Source organism: Osmerus mordax, chromosome 28, assembly GCF_038355195.1.
Source record: "Osmerus mordax isolate fOsmMor3 chromosome 28, fOsmMor3.pri, whole genome shotgun sequence".
Classification (NCBI taxonomy): domain Eukaryota; kingdom Metazoa; phylum Chordata; class Actinopteri; order Osmeriformes; family Osmeridae; genus Osmerus; species Osmerus mordax.
In genome coordinates, this window is record NC_090077.1 from 6863758 (window position 1) to 6883351 (window position 19594).

The following is a 19594-nucleotide window of genomic DNA, read 5'->3' on the forward strand; positions in this document are numbered from 1 at the left end:
AAATATTGACTGAGTTTTAGGGGGGCAAAAAGAATAAAAAGAATAATAATAAAAATAATAATATATATGTGAGAGAACAAAGGTTGTGCCCTTGCCGAAGGCAAAGCACACCCAATAATATATATGTGAGAGAACAAAGGTTGTGCTCTCGCCGAAGGCTTGAGCACACCCAATTAAGGCCTATACGGCCTCTCATATAAAGGTTCTACATTGCAATGCTCCAATGTTCTCTTTCACACGCATGTAACACATTCACACACACACACACGCACACACACACATACACACACACAGTTAAATCATTGACATAACTCTTGTATTGGTTCAGTGAGTGTAGGCTGTCTGGTGGAAGATAGATCTCCGTAGTCTTACCCAGAAGCCCAGCAAGTCATTACAGTTCATCTGCACAGTTTGTCTTAATCACGTTGCTGGGTAAGCCTAATAACAAGGCTTGAGAATCAAGCTGTGTTCTTACCTAACTATAACACATACACAATGGGTGCTGCTCATGGCTCCAGTCTCCTTTGTGTTCAGCAAATCTGAGGGAGCTACTGCTTGGAATTATCTTAATTATTCAACCCAGCAAACCTGCCTGGGCTTGTGCTGTGAAAACGTTAGGTAGCTGTGCTGACCTAACCCAGTCCTAGCTACATCACAGAGGGCCACTTCTGCAAAACACAAAATGACATAATTATGATCCCACATTGGGTTACAGCTGATGCTGTGAAGCAGAAGAAGGCATGTTGATCTAGACAATAATTGAATAAAGCCTTCCGTGTGTTGAGGTTTCTTTGTATGCAACTATTAAGCTGATAATGTATAAAATCAACTGGTATTGGTAATTGCAATGGGCCCCTAGATAGTGCTTAGGTATGACTCTTTCCAATTACAGTGTTATGGAGGGGGATGCTGGAGGCATGGATTGAATGGACTGTTTTATGTTTAGAACTCACTGCCATCTACTGGACAACTTTTGTCAATGCTTGTTCTCAGTAATGTAACTCAGTTACTCAATCCATCCTAACACCACTTTGACTTTGTGAGACTTCCAGGAAAACCAAAGCATATGGCATGTTCCGCATAGAACACTAATCTATGAATAGCATAAAAAGGGAGGCACGATGCACTTCTTAAATGGAAAGTTTTAGCAGCGTTGATGCCAACCGTACAGAAGGAGCACCGTGTTCCAGTGCAGTGGGTAATCACACAATGTAATTGCCCATGTTAACACCACGAAGAAGCATAATACATACTCACCAGTGAGAGCCCAAGGCCAGCTCAGAGCCTGCCACTAAAAGCCTTGATCTCGAGGGGGTGATTTGGGGGAAGGAACAAAAGCCCATCGAACAAAAACCCCACCATTGAGGGGGCCACAGTTTCCATAATTCATCATGCTATTTGTTATTCTAATAGGGAGACGGATGCTCAAATTAAGAGCCAATGCGCAAACACTTAATGGACCTGCTGAATCTTTCATGATGGTTTAATGCAGTGCTGTGTTGGCTCATGTCAACCAGGGACAGGGTCCGGCTGAGACTGAGGGAAGGGTATGGTTGGGACATCCATCACCATGACGCCGGGGTGTCACAGCACAGCTGTATGACCCTGACACCCAGCGGTATGACCTCATAAAGTTCCCACACACCGGCACACACACAACTGTGTGCACACACATACAATCTTACACAGATCCGCACAGAAACGGGCACACTCACACACACCTGTCCAATCAGCACACACAAGGGTGAAAAACGTTATCAAGCTCTATTAGGTAACAGTTCAAGGGGACATTATGCCTCCATACTCTGTCCCACTTTCCCCATAGTGATTATGCCAATAACTCAAGCTTCAAAAGAACATGCAGATACTGTGAAATTAAATTAGCATGGTCAAGCGCACCTGACAAGGGAACGAGTTGCCAGGTAACCAGACATGAAAGAACAACCTGCTCACATACTCACTGATGATGTAAGACCTGATCTGTGTCGTGTTCTTCTGTGCAAAAAGTAACGATAGAAAATAGATTCAAATATGAGAAACAGCTTGTTCCAGCTTGAGTTTGATTGACAGCGGTTTCACAAAGCCATGGAGGAAAGCTTGCCTTGCTGAAGGCAATAAACTGGAACAGGATTGCTGGAACATAATTGGCTGGAAAGTAGCGGCATGCTTCAAAATTATAACTTGACATTTCACTGGCACTGAAAAGTCTGTGTTGCTAAACAACTCTCAGAGGGCCTCATTAACTTACACAACATGTTTATAGAAAATAAAAACATTTCTTTTGTACAAAATAAATTATATATATTGCACATTTAATCTGTAAAGAAAATTCACTGTCCTTTCTTCAAATATAACTTTATTTGTGTAGGCATATTTCTATTTTCCATACAAATGTTCTTAATTTCATAACATAAAAGTACAAAAAGTTCAAACAAGGACAATCGGAATGATATTTCAATGATCCAGTGGACAATGAAGATGAAATAAAAAGATACCCTTGAAAGCTAAGCCATAAGCTAATAATAATATAGTTATCACAATCATGGTTAAAGCATCAAAGTGTGAACGACTGTCAATAGTATAAACCAATGTAACAATACCCACTGTACAAATTTACAAAAGTTTCAAGTCTAAAAGCATAAAGATAAAACCAGAATATCTGCCTGTGCCTCATTTGACAACAGTTATGCAATACATTGGAAGTGCAAGCAAACTTTGACCTTCTTTTTCTTAGTAGCTCCATGGCTGTGGTTGTGATTGGCCAACCGTTTGTTGAGTCCCGCTGAAGCTGTGAACAAGAAACAGGCCTATTCCCCAAATCCGCAAACTGACCGAAGCAATTTCATAGACTATATTTAAAAGACTGGGACCTGGCCGGTGAACATGACTTGTCTCTGCGGCCTGTCTGGGTAGCGTGAAACAAAACAAGACAGGACAATACGACAAAAGTAGCAGGAAATACATCAACAGAAATGTCTGCATCATCAGATTAAACACAATGCCTGGTCTCCAATATCACAAAGCAGTGGACAAGCAATATGTTAGATTAAAGAAGATTAAATAAAGTTTATATAAGAAAATACAATTAATATAATTTCTGTGCATTCCTAAGCTAAAGCAAGTAGACTACGTAACAATTTTTTTTTAACTGTGCACCATGTGTGTGAACTGGTCGGGAAAGGTATGTGTGTGAGAGGTTGAGACGACCACTCCCATGATAAAACACTGTAGAATCCAACATCTCCCTCTTTACGATGAACCACTACCTTGGTCCGTCTATCCAGCAGTCTATGTGAAAGTTGTGCATTTTACTCCTCCTCCATCCGAGCACACAGTGCAGAATCGTCACTGTCCCTGCTGGTACAGGACAGTCCTGTAGGTGTCTCTGGTTGTTTTTTGTAGCCTCTGTTGATGGCCAGCTGTCTATATACAGTTCAGAGCTCAGTTGATCCATCGATCATACTTTGGATCACCCAGTGGTCAGCTCTGAATGTGGGGGTTGTTCCAGAGTCTCAGCGATCTCCCCCAGTTCATCCAACAGCTCTGTGAAGGCAGGTCTCCTAAAGGCCTCCATCTGAACCAGGGGGGAAGAGAAGGATGAGTGAGAGCATTGTTTGGCGCTTAAATTGAATCCGGGGCCCACTTCATTTGATCGAAAAGGGCAGGCACCAGTTGTTTTGCGATCTTCCATTTCACGGCATGCTATGTTTACACACATTTACACACCTCTCTGTTGCGGTCAGTATAGACATACTCACTAAGCAGCAGCTGGATGCCAGTTCTAACACACGCTGAGGGCAACCTTTCACCAGCTCCCTGAATGCACTCACGTCCAGCCCATAATCCTGATAACACATCCCGTGAACAAACACACACACAGGCCGACAGACAGACACATGAGCTCAGTTTTAACTATACAGGTGGCTTATTTACACTATGCAAATCCATAATATACAAACAGAACAGCAATAGTGTAGATCTTTCAAAACGCATTTCTTTCTCTAAGTGTGCGTAGTGTATAGTGTATAGCCTGTGTATAGTATACATGCATGTTTGTGTTTATATAGTTTCATTTTGCCAGGCTAGTAAGCCATGAAGTTCAGTGGAGGTCTACCTGAGTTCTTGGAAGAATCTCTGGGTCTGCAGGAATCCTCGCCAGTATCTCACACAGAACAATCCCAAAAGAGAAAACGTCAACCTGGTGTTAAACAGGAAGTCCACATGAAGACAAATCAGTGTTTCAGTCAGGTTCGATTTAATTATGAAGTCCCATATTCAGTCATCCACCTGTCTACATGACACTGTCGTCTCCTGATATGAACTGGGTGCCATGGTTACCTTGCGGTCGTACGGTTCTCCACGCAGCATTTCAGGGGCCATCCAGAAGGCGGAGCCAACAAGGGATAGCTTCCTTTCTGGGTCTTTGACAGGAAGTTCTACCACCTCCCTTGCCAGTCCAAAATCAGTCACCAGGGCCTCTCGGCCACGGGCCGTCACTCGAATGAGACAGTTCTGAGGAACACAGCAACCAAGATCAACACAGTTGTTTGACTTCCACCACATTATTCCAAAATCATTCAAGACTTTGACACGAATGCCTCCATCCTATAAAATACCTTGAACTGATGCTGTACATTTCACCCAGTCCAATTTATGTCTAGAAAGGATGACTAGTTTATGCCAGCAGAGGGCAGTGCAATACAGTGACAATTACTGTGTTTGTAAGGATCCTTTAAAAGGCATTCTACACAACAGAACAACAGTTTCAGAGAATAATTCAGCGCAGACAATTCATTGCTCCTGGTAAATGTCCCCTTGGTAGCTATAGTACTTTTCTCTCTCCTTTACTGATCAGAGAAAAAAACTGAACTGACACTGAAGAAAATATATGTCTCATAGACACATACAGCAGAGGCACAGCTCTGTATTTTCCACCTTTAACTAGGATATAATATACTGTGTATCCGTCAGATCAAGTCGATTTTTTATGACAACCTCATTTAATAGGATCTCTGCTATGCAAAATTATTCACTAGTCTGGGCCTCTGATAATTGACAACACAGAGTACTTAATCTTGCTGTCTGAAATTAACAAAGCCTAGCAAGGCCCTGAGAGGGAGTAGTCATGGCAGAACGCAGTAGGTGAAAAGAACAGCAGTCGATGGATGGAGAGTGGGAGGGCTTTGCTGGGGGATGCTAGGTACTGAAGTTACTATATAAACCAGAGTGGGTGGGTGGCTAGGAGGAGACATAGACAGAAAGGCAGGCAAGCAAACAGGCAGAGCTACAGTGTGGCATACATTTATATACATACGTGTGGACAGACAGACTACAATACATTCTGTACCTGTAAATGCAAGCATACGAACATATATGGATGTATAGGCAGGCAGGCAGGCAGGCAGAGGGACAGACAGAGACAGGCAGACGGACAGGCAGGCAGACATAGAGACTGTCAGACAGACAGAAAGACAGACAGACTGTCAGACATACAGAATAGGTAGACAGACAAACAGACAGAAAGGTAGGCGGATAGTTAGAGAGAGTTATGGAGACAGACCAACAGGGAGACAAGCAGTCCAGGCCAGGGTGTACTGCAGGAGCTAGATCTGCTGATTAGTGGAAGCAGGCAGAGGGCCCTGACTGATGTTGTAGCATCTGGATCCCATTAGAAGCCTTGAGAAGCAGCAGGCCCCTCTCTCTCCCTCTCTCCATATTTCCATTCAGTAGCCTGTGATTAGGCTAGACCCTCCAGGGATCTATCAAGTCCCAGACTTGACCACTAAATTTAGCACATGCCCTGACTTCTGAGCCAAGGAAAGCAACAGTTTCAGAGAAAAGGGTGATACGAATAAACAGAGCAGCAGGCATACTGTATGTTCCCCAAAAAAGAATTATAGACTTAATTAGTTCCTTGTAGGTTGAACTAGAAAGATACGTCGGTAATGCAGCATACTCATTCTAATTGAGTACACTTAGATTAGAGTATCTATTAGAAACACGTCACAGGTTGTGTTCTTCATGGCCTCATGATTCCAACTGCATCACTAATTGGATTAGCATTACAGGTTCCAGAAATCAATCAATAGTTGTTTTGTTGGATGCCTACGTCTGGGCTCCGGACTAATTTCTAGGGAATTTAAGTTCCCTTTTTCAGCACTGAAACAGTTTCCACATGAGGAGGTCTGCTTGACCAATGCGTGTATACCCTTGCAATCCATCCTGACAATATTCACTGGAAGCACAATCACTATTTAACTGTTGTGGGAAGCTGTGAATAGATGTGCAACCTTTTGTCAAGCCTAATGACTGAGGATTCTACAAGGATAGACAGTGTTGAATTTGCATTATTTCAGGGAAAATGCCACAATTGAGAGGACAGTCTGATGGATCGTCTCTCTGGGTGACGTGTTGAAATGTCAGCATGGACCAATGTCAGCAACTCCATCTGTATTCCCTTGGTCAAGAAGTGTGTGTGTGAGTGTATGTGTGTGTCTGAGTGTGTGTGTGTTTGAAGGGGGAGGGCGAGAAGGAGTGATGGTCCACTACTTATATACCCTTCTTTCTCAGACGACGCGCAATTGATACTGTCTGAGTAAGTGTGTGTTATGTATGGCATAGCATCTCTCAAAGTGGGAACGCATTAGCATGACAAAGGGTGGGCCCAGTTGCGTCATCCCCCTGCAGTTCAGTCTGCCACTTCTGTAGAACCTGGCAACCGGCAAAGTGACAAATCATCCACACAGCCCACTCCATACAGGAGAGAGTCTGACTCGGTTTACCTGAAATACAGTCTCCTAATTCATTCAGCTAATATATGTCACATTATTAATCTTAAAAAACAATATTGCAAGTATATTGTGGATTATATCACAGAACATGAGACCTGGCAACACCGACATGACAAATGAAAGTAATCAGAGTTAAGGACACACCTTACAGGTGGTCCTAAGGTAAAGGTCAGAACATTCTTGGTAGAAGTTTTTTATTGTACCTTGGAGTTGAGGTCTCTGTGGTAGATGTTCTTATAGTGCAGGTAGATCATTCCTCTAGTGATGTCACAAGCCAGGTCCACCTTCTCCTTCCAACAGAGGGACACATCCTTCCTGGCCAGCAGCTCTTCCAGACAGCCTCCACTTACATACTGAAAGACACACTAGGTGGTTAAGAACCTGGAATGGTACCTTATTATAAACACACACACTGGATTTAAGTAAATAAGTTGTTTCTATAGCCATCCTTGCATACTGAACAGACCAACACACTCACCTCTAAAATTGGGTAGAGTTTGTCTTCTTTGACACAGATTCCCAAATACCTACAGTTAGAAAAAAATAATATATTTTGGCCCCAAACAATATACAGTACAATGATGATAAGCGATGAATGCAATAGAGAGAAACACTCCATGACTTTCTCACGTATCTGACACATGATTTCAAGGACCATATCATATAGTATTTTAGTTGGGCTTGGCATACAAACACTTATTGTGACCTGAAAGTTATGACCAATGCCTTCAACAATTCAAACGTCATTGTCTCCTTTAGAGTGCTCTGACGCTGAAGCCTTGGAACACAGGCCTCCACAAACACACATAGACGGATGCTGTAATCAGTGTTTGAGTAAGGCCCACTCATATCCAGCTGGCTCCTGGACTCAGATAACTTTCATCCGAGACTCCTCACACCACTGAGCTCAGCAGATATGGTGTGCTGTGTGATAAGCGCTCAGATTCAGAACAACCTTGTGAAAAGGCTAAAACGAGATTGCTTGGATAAACACGATCCCTTCGCACCTTATGTTACCACGTTACCAAGGCCAAAATGACAGTTGGGAAAAAGCGTGTGAATGTAGCCCGCAGCTAACTTTCAAAACATTCAATTGACTTTATTCCTTCAAAAAGCGCAAATCTAAAACGCTGACAAATGTTCATGCTTATTTTATGATAATCCAGCAAAATAGCTAAACCAGTATCTGTTACATTTGCATTAGGGATTTGTATGCAAACTAGATTAACGTTTTACAGTATTGTAGGGGTTTAATATTGGTAAAACAACCAAAACTATTCCCCTAGGTTTAAAAGAAGAGGGGTAAACTGAACAGTGTATTAATATTAACCAAATATGATGGAATTGCAGTTGTTTGACTCTATGGGTTAATTCAGAGCAAGAATTTTAAAGTAAGTCAAACTAGAGAGGGTACAATTTCTGGGGAAATTGTAGGGTGTGCTTGCTTGCGTCGGTTGCACAGGGGTCCATTTTTGAATGACATTTATAAAACTGATATTTTTGTATATTTTATATAAAAATGCATACTTATTATTTATAAAGATTACATAGATTTAAAAGCATTTTTTTTTGCTGCTCATTTACAACTGAAAATACGAGTGAAGTGTAGAATGAAATAGATCTTCTCATTTCCCCTGCAAAAGGCATCCTCATCGTTGAATCAAAACGAATACATTTGGCAGACCGGTGTAAAAATTGACCTAATCTCTATGACGTAAACGTCCTTTTAAGTTTTTCCCTTCTCGTGATATTTTCATGCATTTAGCCTACTCATTGCATTCATTCATGAATAAAGAACCCCCTTTGAAAATTATTCTACGACGTTACCGGCAGTAGAAGATTGAATCGCGATTTAAACAGTACCATCTTCTAACTGAAAATATGCCCCCAAAAACGTAAATAAGCTTGACATTTATTTAGTGGAAAATCGCTTTCATGAAAAGATCACTGGTAGCGATCATTAAGTAACAACAGTAACAACGCAAAGTGCGCTATCCCTGTGTGGAGAAGCTGCCCCGGTAAATTGTACTACTACAGTACAGTACTAGACTACTGCTGTGTTAGTCTTGGTAGCGATTGCGTTGGTTGAATTGGATTTAACGTTCCGTTGAACGGTTTAGGCTGAAATTAATTATTTTCATGAACAGATTGACAAAGTTTAGGCCGTGGCAATGAAGTTAAGGTTAGCAGTTAGATAGACTTTTGATTTAAGTAAGGGGAGTGCCGAACATGTTCTGTTGCCGTTTGACTTCCTACAGCTGTGTAGATGTTTTTGTAGTGTCTCGCGTAGGCTACAGCGTTGCAGTGAGCAACACTGGTTTGAAACCACAGGTAATGATAATTTCACCCACAAATCGTTTACTTGTAATGTAATAATAAATCCTACAACGAAAATGTATTTGTGAGGAATGTTTATTTTAAAGATTGAAAACAGATGCATCATAGACCACTGTAGTATGTGTTGCCCGGGCAACAGAGGCTAATGTCATGATGCTAATGCTTCAGTGAAATAGTAGACTACCGTTTCCAAAAGTAGATGTGGGCCTACTTCCTTAATAATATCAGCTAATATTGTACATTACATTTCATAATTGTGTTTCACATCACAAAGTAAAATGAGTAAATAGTTATCACCCTGGCCTCTTTGCTTGTGGCGTTTCTGCAGCTGCCTTGCAGTAAAGCTATAGTTAGCCTAGCTATCCCCCAAGTTAACAGATGTGAAACGAATGTTCTGCTACAGGTAGTCACGCGTGTTTTCGTGACGTTAGTGACGTAGTGACGTTAGAACGTCAGTGACTGTGGCTAGCAAATTAGCCACCGTTAGCTTCACTTTTCACCACAAAAACGCAATTTCTACTTAAACCATGCAACGGAACGTAAATAAAAATACAACCAACGCAATCGCCACCAAGACGAACCTTTTGACACCGCCGTTGTGTATGTAGTCCAAATATTGACTGATCCTTAGGGGGGCGAAAATAAATAATAAATAAATAAATATATATGTGAGAGAACAAAGGTTGTGCCCATGCCGAAGGCAAAGCACACCCAACTAGAGAGGGTACAATTTCTGGGGAAATTGTAGGGTGTGCTTGCTTGCGTCGGTTGCACAGGGGTCCGTTTTTGAATGACATTTTTACAACTGATATTTCTGTATATGTTATATAAAAATGCATACTTATTATTTATAAAGATTACATAGATTTAAAAGCATATTTTTTTTGCTGCTCGTTTACAACTGAAAATACGAGTGAAGTGTAGAATGAAATAGATGTCTTCTCATTTCCCCTGCAAGAGGCAGCCTCATCGTTGAATCAAAACGAATAAATTTGGCAGACCGGTGTAAAAATTGACCTAATCTCCATGACTTAAACGTCCTTTTAAGTTTTTCCCTTCTCGTGATATTTTCAAGCATTTAGCCTACTCATATTGCATTCATTCATGAATAAAGAACCCCCTTTGAAGATTATTCTACGATGTTACCGGCAGTAGAAGATTGAATCGCGATTCAAACAGTACCATCTGCTAACTGAAAATATGCCCCCCAAAACGTAAATAAGCTTGACATTTATTTACTGGAAAATCGCTCATTCATAAAAAGCTCACTGGTAGCGACCATTGTCAGTAACAACGCAAAATGCGATATAGCCCTGTGTGGAGAAGCTGCCCCGGTAAATTGTACTACTACGGTACAGTACTAGACTACAGTACTGCTGTGTTCGTCTTGGTAGCGATTGCGTTGGTTGAATTGGATTTAACGTTCCGTTGTACGGTTTAGGCTGAAATTAATTATTTTCATGAACAGATTGACATGGTTTAGGCTGTGGCAATGAAGTTCAGGTTAGTAGTTAGATAGACTTTTGATTTAAGGACAGTGCCGAACATGTTCTGTCGCTGTTTGACTTCCTAAACAGCTGTGTAGTGTAGATGTTTTTGTAGTGTGTCTCGCGTAAGCTACAGCGTTGCAGTGAGCTACACTGGTTTGAAACGACAGGTAATGGTAATTTCACCAACAAATCGTTTACTAATGGCAGAATAAATCCTACAACGAAAATGTATATGTGAGGAATGTTTATTTTAACGATTGAAAACAGATAACGCTACATCATAGACCACTGTAGTATGTGTTGCCCGGGCAACACAGGCTAATGTCATGATGCTAATACTTCAGTGAAATAGTAGACTACTGTTTCCGAAAGTAGATGTACTTCCTTAATAATACCAGCTTATATTGTACATTACACATCACAATTGTGTGTCATATCACAAAGTAAAATGAGTAAATAGTTATCACCCTGGCCTCTTTTCTTGTGGCGTTTCTGCAGCTGCCTTGCAGTAAAGCTATAGTTAGCCTAGCTATCCCCCAAGTTAACAGATGCGAAACGAATGTTCTGCCAAAGGTAGTCACGCGGGTTTTCGTGACGTTAGTGACGTAGTGACGTTAGTAACGTCAGTGACTGTGGCTAGCAAATTAGCCACCGTTAGCTTCACTTTTCGCCACAAAAACTTAACTTCAGCCTAAACCATGCAACGGAACGTAAATTCCAATAGAAGCAACTCAATCGCTACCAAGACGAAACTTTTGACACCTACTTTGTCTATGTAGGCCAAATATTGACTGAGTTTTAGGGGGGCAAAAATAATAATAAAAATAATAATAATATATATGTGAGAGAACAAAGGTTGTGCCCTTGCCGAAGGCAAAGCACACCCAATAAAATAGATATTTAATAACATTGCAAATTAATTAAATAAATTACAAGGCAAACATGTTACAAAATGAAGGTTTTAACTCTCACCTACTCTACCTTGATTATTGTAAATCAAAGAGAGAAAGAGTAAGAGGGGAGCAAGACGAAGGAGTAGGAAAACCCAGAGTTGAGGAGAAGCCGTCAGGAGATCAAGAATCTAGAGAACAATGCGTCACAATTCCCTTTATAGATAATAATCTATAGAACAACAAATAAGACCACATCTTAACCCTTACTTATCAACATATGACTAGCAATGCAACAGTAAGTTGCACGAGGTGTGAGACCCATCAAGTAGAGACTGTCTAGCAACTCCATATTTTAGCATATGAGAGGTTGGGGCAGGGTGACACTCAGCCTTAGAGTAATGAGAGAATGGATAACAAGGATATGTGAGGGGGAGGGGAGTGAGCACTGCAGTGATGAGTGGGTACAGTACCTGACTATGTTGGGATGGGAGAGTTTCTGCAGCAGACTGATCTCTCGTACGATGCTGTCCTGGTCCACGTCATTCTTATAGATCTTCACCACCATGACCTTACGAGTGGTGCTGTGAATCACCTGACCAATGGATGACAGACAGAGTCACAGGGAGGCAGACAGACAATCACCAATTATTTTTGTTTTTTCTGTAACCACAAGCCCTCTCTTTGCCATTTCTAACAATCACACGGTTCAGAAGACAGCACCCCTTCAAACACATTAAAAGGTCTGCCTTGTTCTCAACAAATCTGGAAACAATAAATCTACAATCATCCCATCTGTCTTTCTACCCCCCACCGGCAGTTTCTGATACATTTCATAAGGAGCAGAGCCTAATTGCCTGCCATTTTGGTGTTCCTCTTGCTTTGTTCAGTACAGCTACATATTGGCTGAGTTACATAAGAGGAACAGCGGGGTATGGTTGTGCGCCCCCATCACTTTGCATGCTCAGGCATCCATGCTGTCTAGAAGCTAATCAGGGAACTGCAAAATGTTTCCAATTAGAGCAAACACAAGGCACTCATTGAAGCGAAAACGCACGTAGACCCTGGTCAACACAGTACAGGCACACGTACCTTGTAGACTTTGGAGAAAAAGCCACTCCCGATCAACTCGTGGGTGAAGTTCTCCCAGAATTCCAGCTTGCGTACGGCGGTGCGTAGCTTCTGCCAACGGTCCACATGGTAGTATTTGTCGGAGGATTCGCTGTGGAGTGTGGGGCTGGTGGGCTCCAAGGACAAGTCCACGTCGCACATCCTGGAAATGTCCGCTACGACAAACACTGACCCAAGTAAGCAACAACACCAAGCAAATGCAACAAAAAACTCTCACTACCTGGAAGGTTATGAATTCCAGCCAATTTCCATTTACTAAAATACAGTTGGGCGTGATTGGATTCGAGCTAAATTGTACAAGGGCCTTATTTTTGTCGCACATTCATTAGCTGGATGAGAGAGAAAATGCTTTTTATGGAGTGAAACAAAAGGATCGGATAACAGGACCGTAAAATAGAGGGAGGAGAAAGGGATGGCGGGCTAGTCAACTGTAGGAGAGAAGCACTCAAGAGTGGTCAAGTGCCCTGCTCTTTTTCCAGGGGAATAATGAAGATGTCGAGAAGGCTAACTTCAATGAGAAAGGACATTATTCAGACCTGGTGCAGGCTTACTGCATGGTGAAACATTTGAAAGTCAAATGTGATCTTCTGATGATCAATCAGAATTCTCCCAGAGAATGAACGAATCACAACAAATTATACAGGTGCTATATCATTATATTCATAACTCAGTGTGTTTTTCAGTGTGTATGAAAAAACTCAAATGATGGGGAGTTTGTCACCCACGGAAATTGAGTCAAGACCAAAACAGGAAGTTGGTGGCCAAAAAGAACACCCATTATGAATGTTTCCGTAGCTGTGACTCAAACACCTGTACACATGAGGCTGCCTAATACAACCAAAGAGAGAACGCTAAAGACGCACAAGCCTGGTTTAACATGTGCCTTGGCTTGACTGGAAAAATGTATCACTTAAAAGTGTGTTGATATGACCTACTTTATGGGCCCTTTGCTGTTTGACTGTATTTGTTTTCCAGGAAAACAGTCCTGACACTGACAATGACAGCAGTGCACTGACTGACATGCTGACACAATTGGCAGAGCTTTGTCGATCAAGCCTAGTATTCATGATGGGACAGGCTTCATATGCTGCCATTGTCTTTTCAGCCACAGACTAAACAATAACTGGACTTTCAGTTGTTCTGAACTTCCCAGCTCTGGAACAGAGAAAAAAACGCTTACAGTGCTGCCTTAAATCTCTGTCTATCTATCTGTCTGTTTCTGGCTCTTTTTGCAACTCTCTCTTCTCTCTTTCTCCACCTCTCCATCTCTTACGGTGAGTTAGTCTCTGACTACTCTGATACAACATTGGGGTGTCAGGTGGCTGAGCGGTGAGGGAGTCGGACTAGTAATCCGAAGGTTGCCAGTTCGATTCCCGGTCATGCCAATTGACGTTGTGTCCTTGGGCAAGGCACTTCACTACTGCTAAATGACTAAATGTAAATGTAAACATTGACAGAACATGTATTTCTGTGGTCAAAATTCATAAAAATAAGTATTTATCTGAATTTACTGATAGATTCGATTTACAAACAAATATTTTTTTCCCCACAAAAGTATGCCTTCTAACTGTGCCAACTGGGCATTACATTTTGCACTGTGGAAGAGAACTTTAGATTTTTTGACACAGTCCACAAAAAGGTTAGAAACACAAGATGAGGTTTTGAAACTTCCTGTCAAAAGGCCTGTTCTGATTCACACTTCGTAGTGAATCAGAACTCTATCTGAATGTTGAGTTATTTCCAAGAACCACTCTGACGTCAGTGATCCATTGATAAGGAATGTAAGTTATGAGACCTCAACAGTCCAATCATCTCACAGTAGGGTGAGACTATACCACAGAGTGATTTTCTTCCAAATCCCCACAGGAGAAGTCCTTCAGATTTCTATGTGATGTTAGCTCTGGGCAGACGGGAAAGAGGTGTTTCTAGGATGTGTGTTACATGTGGTTTAAGACACACACAGGCGCCAGAACCAAAGACTTCTCAGGCATATGCCAATGAAGATGTAATCCCGTCAGAGGGTGAGGTCAGCAGGATGACACAGGCCCACTAACACACAAAGACTTTACTATGCATCGGCACGCAACCAACACTAGTCGCACAGCAGACTGTGCTTGCAAAGTCACCTCAAATGTTCACTCTCAAAAAGATAAAAGGTGTTGAGACAGCAGTTACTTCCTTTTATGCCTCGCATTAGGCCACTCGAGTCGATGAAAACTACCATAGCACATTACATCTGCATTTACCTCAGACATAGGAAATGAGGATGTGGTGAGCAGCCACGTCAATATAATCCATCTCACTTAAAACTACCAGATACTCCAGTTATTTTGCGATACAGCTTTGTGCATTAAGCTCAGCACTAAACATGTCTTCACAGATGACTGCTGAAGTGTTAATTGCCTTATGGATCCTCAGACACAGGGCAGACAGAGGCCGCATAACCACAGGAGCCCTGATTCTGTACGCGTTGGCAGTTTCCTGACCACCACAGGAACTGCATGGAGAGATCATGTTGTGTGGGTGTACCCTTGATCAATAACACTGGGACATCCAGGTCCAGACCTCAAATAAGTGTGGGTCTGTAGAAGTTCCCTGGGGGGGGGGGGGGGGTATGTGTCGTGCACATTCAAGTGTGTGTGGGTGTTTGACTGGCTGTGTGTCCACAGAGTGTGAGTGGACAGAGTGGCATTCTAAAGGCCATCTGTGGAGCATGTTTGGCTGTGGTTCTGTAGGTTGATTATTTTAGGTCTTTCCAAGCCAGTAGTTTGTGGCTGGAAAGTCCTAATTAAGGCAGGGCTCAACTATGTAACGTGAGTTGTTTCAAGAGAGGGAGGAAGAAAGTGAAAGTTATATAGTGAATTGAAATAAGATCACTTCAAAGTAGTACATTAAACTATCATTTCTAGGGATGCTTCAAAATCACATACAACGTTGTTACTCAACCAACCTCCAACATGGTTACGCAACAGGAGGCAAGGATTCTAGAAATAGCCCTGGACTGGACTCCTACTGTAGATTCACCCACTATCAAACCCATCACAGAAGTGGCAGCCTACGACAGGAACCAGCCTAGGTTTGTGGCCAGCCTGCCATTGATCAGTCTGCACTCCCTGAATATGTGTACAGAATGCGGACTGTACAATATGAGAACTTTAGACAAATTATACCTGCAGAACAGTTCTGTGAAATCCAAACAAGCTTGAAATACTGTACAGGATACGTGAGAGAAAAAACACAAATTTCGGATGAATATGTGGACTGAACTGTAGCTTTCACATGCAGTCATGTACATTTGATAATGAGTTGTTTTCTTTAGAATGTGGGAGATACAATTCACATTCGGCATGCTACAAATAGGGGAGTCAGATGGCTGAGTGGTTAGGGAATCAGGCTATTAATCAGAAGGTTTCTGGTTCGATTCTGGCAGTGCAAAATTACATTGTGTCCTTGGCCAAGGCACTTCACCCTAATTGCCTCGGGGGAATGTCCCTGTACTTACTGTAAGTCGCTCTGGATAAGAGCGTCTGCTAAATGACTAAATGTAAATGTCAATATTGCAAACAATTAACTAAGAAGTAAAACATGAATTCAACTTAAACATTAAATTAATAATGAAAGTACTATTGTACTTTAATCCTTTTAGTTTGAATTTTTACAGCATTGGCGCTTCCCCACAGACTTCTACAATATATTGATTGCAATGAAACAAGTGCAGAAATGTCATATAGTTGACTCCATCGTCAAGGTAAAGAGAGCATGCACAACCAAACGTGGTAAGAAAAAACTGAGGAATGTGATAGATGTGATAGATAGTACAGTATAACTGTAATCTACAGTGCAATGACCCAATAAAAAGAGACACGGGGTGGGGGGATTATTCACTTAGATCCAATAAATAATTCAGGGATCATTAACAGATCAGCCTCATACCTGTCATCACCCACATTGTCAAACTGTAACCCAACCACCTTCCTGAGGCTGACAATCACTGACATGGCACAAGAGTAGGCAGTCAGGGTGTATAATACCTGCAGACAGTTAAATGTGATATCAAGCTCAATAAGACCATGGATATTGGCTCAGAAGAGAATGAATTCTCTGAAGTATGAACCATGTGTTCATAAATTCTACATGTTAGAAGTTAACAAACTACTGTATGTAAATAAGCTATTGCAGTAAAAGTTATCAGATTCCCTTCAAAAGCTTTTTGTGAAATGACAAATGAGGGACTGAAAATGTTGTTTACTGTGTTACTTCCTGACAAACGGCCCTGAATTCAGCACCACAACATACTGTACTGCAGTCGTGGTGGAAATGCTGGCAGAGTGGAGCTTTCCTCATCACAGATCAATTGTGCACTAAAGGCTTTCCGCACGCATAATGACTTTTGAGAACAACACAGCGCTTGTAGGATAGGAGTGGGCTGGATGGTGCAGTGTGGAGGTCACGCAGAATGTCAAGGGAACACAATAGAGCTCTGTCCCTCTCCAACTTCTCACCACAAGTCCAGTGCCATGGCAAAACGTCCAGTCAGTGTTTGTTTGGTCAGGTTTATCACAGTACCACTGTGATAGACTTTTGGCCAAGGTAAACATTGGTCTCTACTAAAGATAACAGGAATAACATTCAGTAATGGAGAATAGGAATCGCTGTTAACTCCAAAACAAGAATTAATGTTTGAATCAGTTACACATTATTGATGATAACAAATATTAATTAATCTAAGTATGTTATGCCAGAGCTGACATTTCCAGCAGAACAATTAATAACTGGATTGTACACTAGCAATATGGAAGGATCTTTGTAAGTCATCGCTAAACCGAGGAAGGAATGGCATATTAGAGAGCCACTGAGAGGAAAACACCAGAAACCTCATAGAAATAGTTTTGATAAATATGCACACAGTGAAAAAAACTAAACAAAATACCTCACACAATGACGAGTAACTACAGATAAAAAGGGTCATATTGGCTTCAATGTTGACCGATGACTGTAGTCCAGATCCTTAGGAGGCAAACTCCAATCTTCTCATCACATCATCATCAATAACCTGAAGGAGGGGGATTTATCAGGCCTTCCATGCCGCTGCGTCTCTCCCTCCATCCCTTTTTCCCTTCACTCTACTGCACTTACTCCCACAGACTCAACCTCCACATGAATCAGACCACGTGTTTATCCTCTGGTCCGAGATGTGGGTAGCTAACACAGATGGCTGGCAGAGAGTAAGAAAGGCAAACAGATTCTGTACACAGCAACTTAGCTAGTAGGCATTTACCCACAACCAGGAATTCTCACAGAGCAGAGAATGCCTATTTATGAGGATCCATTTGTGTTTTATTGAATACTTGAAATATCTGGAATCTGTCCAGACAGAGAGATGGCCCCCAGACTACAGACAATGGGTAACAAGACACTTTCCTGACTCGACACCCCTGAATACGTTTTGAGAGGCAGAATGCTGACATTAGGAGTTTCTAATTTGATACAATGCACTGTTAGACACACTTACTTTTGGTATATGAGACACATCAAACATCACAATGACCAACTATACATAAGCAATATTTGATAGCGTACAGCAAACATTGGTCAATATCCCACCACACAAAATTAAAATGTTAGTAGACTGCTCTCTGTTTAGTGTATCACTCTCTCCCTGTCACACTGTGACCTGCTGTCTTGAGTTGCAACATTGCGAGATTAACACTGAGGAGAAATTCGATTATATGAGTTTACAATACTTACTCCATTGATTTAGTAAGCTATTCATATGCATCTTGAGAGAAGTGGGATATACAGTCCGCCAGCAGACAGTACCCAAATGAGCTGGGCAGCGATTAATATCTTTATCCAGAAGCTGAGGAAAACCACATACACATGCAACGATAAGCACTCAAGCACATACTATGGAATGCAACACTGAATTACAACAGTAAGGCTTAGCTTTCATGCAACATTTAGACTTGAGACAGATGTACACAACTTAAACAGTCTGTATTTATGCACATAGACACGGTCAACTACATATTGCCTACAGATAAAGTCACTGTAAATACCTGGTTAACATAGGTTCTGTTAACAGAAAGACCATTAAAGTGAAACTACGTAACTTCAAAGTAAAAATAAAAAGAATGTGTGGTTTCCATTGAACATTCACCTGTTGCATTTCATTATCCATCCAACCCACCACCACTAAGCTGTTGTATAAATGTCAAGGTTGGTCCTAAATAAGTAATTAGGCCTACTGTACTGCGTTTTTATCCCCGAATACCTTAATCGATGTATGAACATTTCTGGGATGGTTTTGTAAACTAAAATGTAAATAAAAACAGAATCGTTAAACTAGCACTAACTGTGTTTACAAACATAAACAAATAGCTACTTACATTAATAAAACGACTGCCGGCTTCTTCAATAAAGATAAGCGGGGGTAGGAACGTTTTTTAATTTATTATTCTACTTCGCAATTTTCATACCGCATTGGTCTGGGTGCATTGCAGAGGTGTTGCTTTCAGTGAAGCCTTGATAGTTCCGCTTTCTATCGTCAATGCGCTTGCCACACGATTGATTACTCAGTCACTCCGTGCGATGGATGGATTGGAGCGAAAACACATCTTGATGAAATACATGTTTGATGGGTTGTCTTAGGAACCAACTTCGTTACGTCGATTGAGATTGCTCAGCTCCACCCACTCCACAAAAACAAGCCGCCCATTGCTTGCTTTACAATTAGTAAAAAGTTGCAATTACATTGCCGTTTAATTGTAGCCTAATCCTGGTATGTAATTTGAATATGAACATAGTTTTGTTGTTTCAAGGTGTTGAAACAAAACAGTTATTGCAACTCTGTCGTGCTTTTTATGCACCTTGGAAGTTATTGGCAACGGAGACTCAGAAGTACGACCTGTTCTTTATTCCCAACATCAACACCCAGACATGAACATGGTTTTGA

At 41.5% G+C, this 19594-nt stretch overlaps 1 protein-coding gene across 3 annotated transcripts; it reads right to left on the reverse strand.

Moving 5' to 3' along the window:
• Positions 1-2345: 2345 nt before the first annotated feature.
• zgc:162952 (PKc_LIMK_like_unk domain-containing protein) lies at positions 2346-19252 on the reverse strand. 3 transcript variants are annotated; one of them, XM_067231326.1, is made up of 10 exons: positions 19119-19252; positions 18388-18499; positions 12601-12794; positions 11982-12103; positions 7270-7318; positions 6995-7144; positions 4339-4512; positions 4115-4198; positions 3759-3845; positions 2346-3574 (listed from the first exon to the last, which is right to left on the reverse strand). In XM_067231326.1, the coding sequence occupies exons 2-10, from the start codon at positions 18416-18418 to the stop codon at positions 3470-3472; spliced, it is 996 nt and encodes a 331-aa protein (XP_067087427.1). In that variant the 5' UTR covers positions 18419-18499; positions 19119-19252; the 3' UTR covers positions 2346-3469. The 3 variants fall into 3 exon arrangements, with proteins under 3 accessions (XP_067087427.1, XP_067087426.1, XP_067087428.1); XM_067231325.1 differs by having other exon boundaries at positions 19029-19222; XM_067231327.1 differs by lacking the exons at positions 18388-18499; positions 19119-19252 and having other exon boundaries at positions 12601-13498.
• Between the last annotated feature and the right edge of the window lie 342 nt (positions 19253-19594).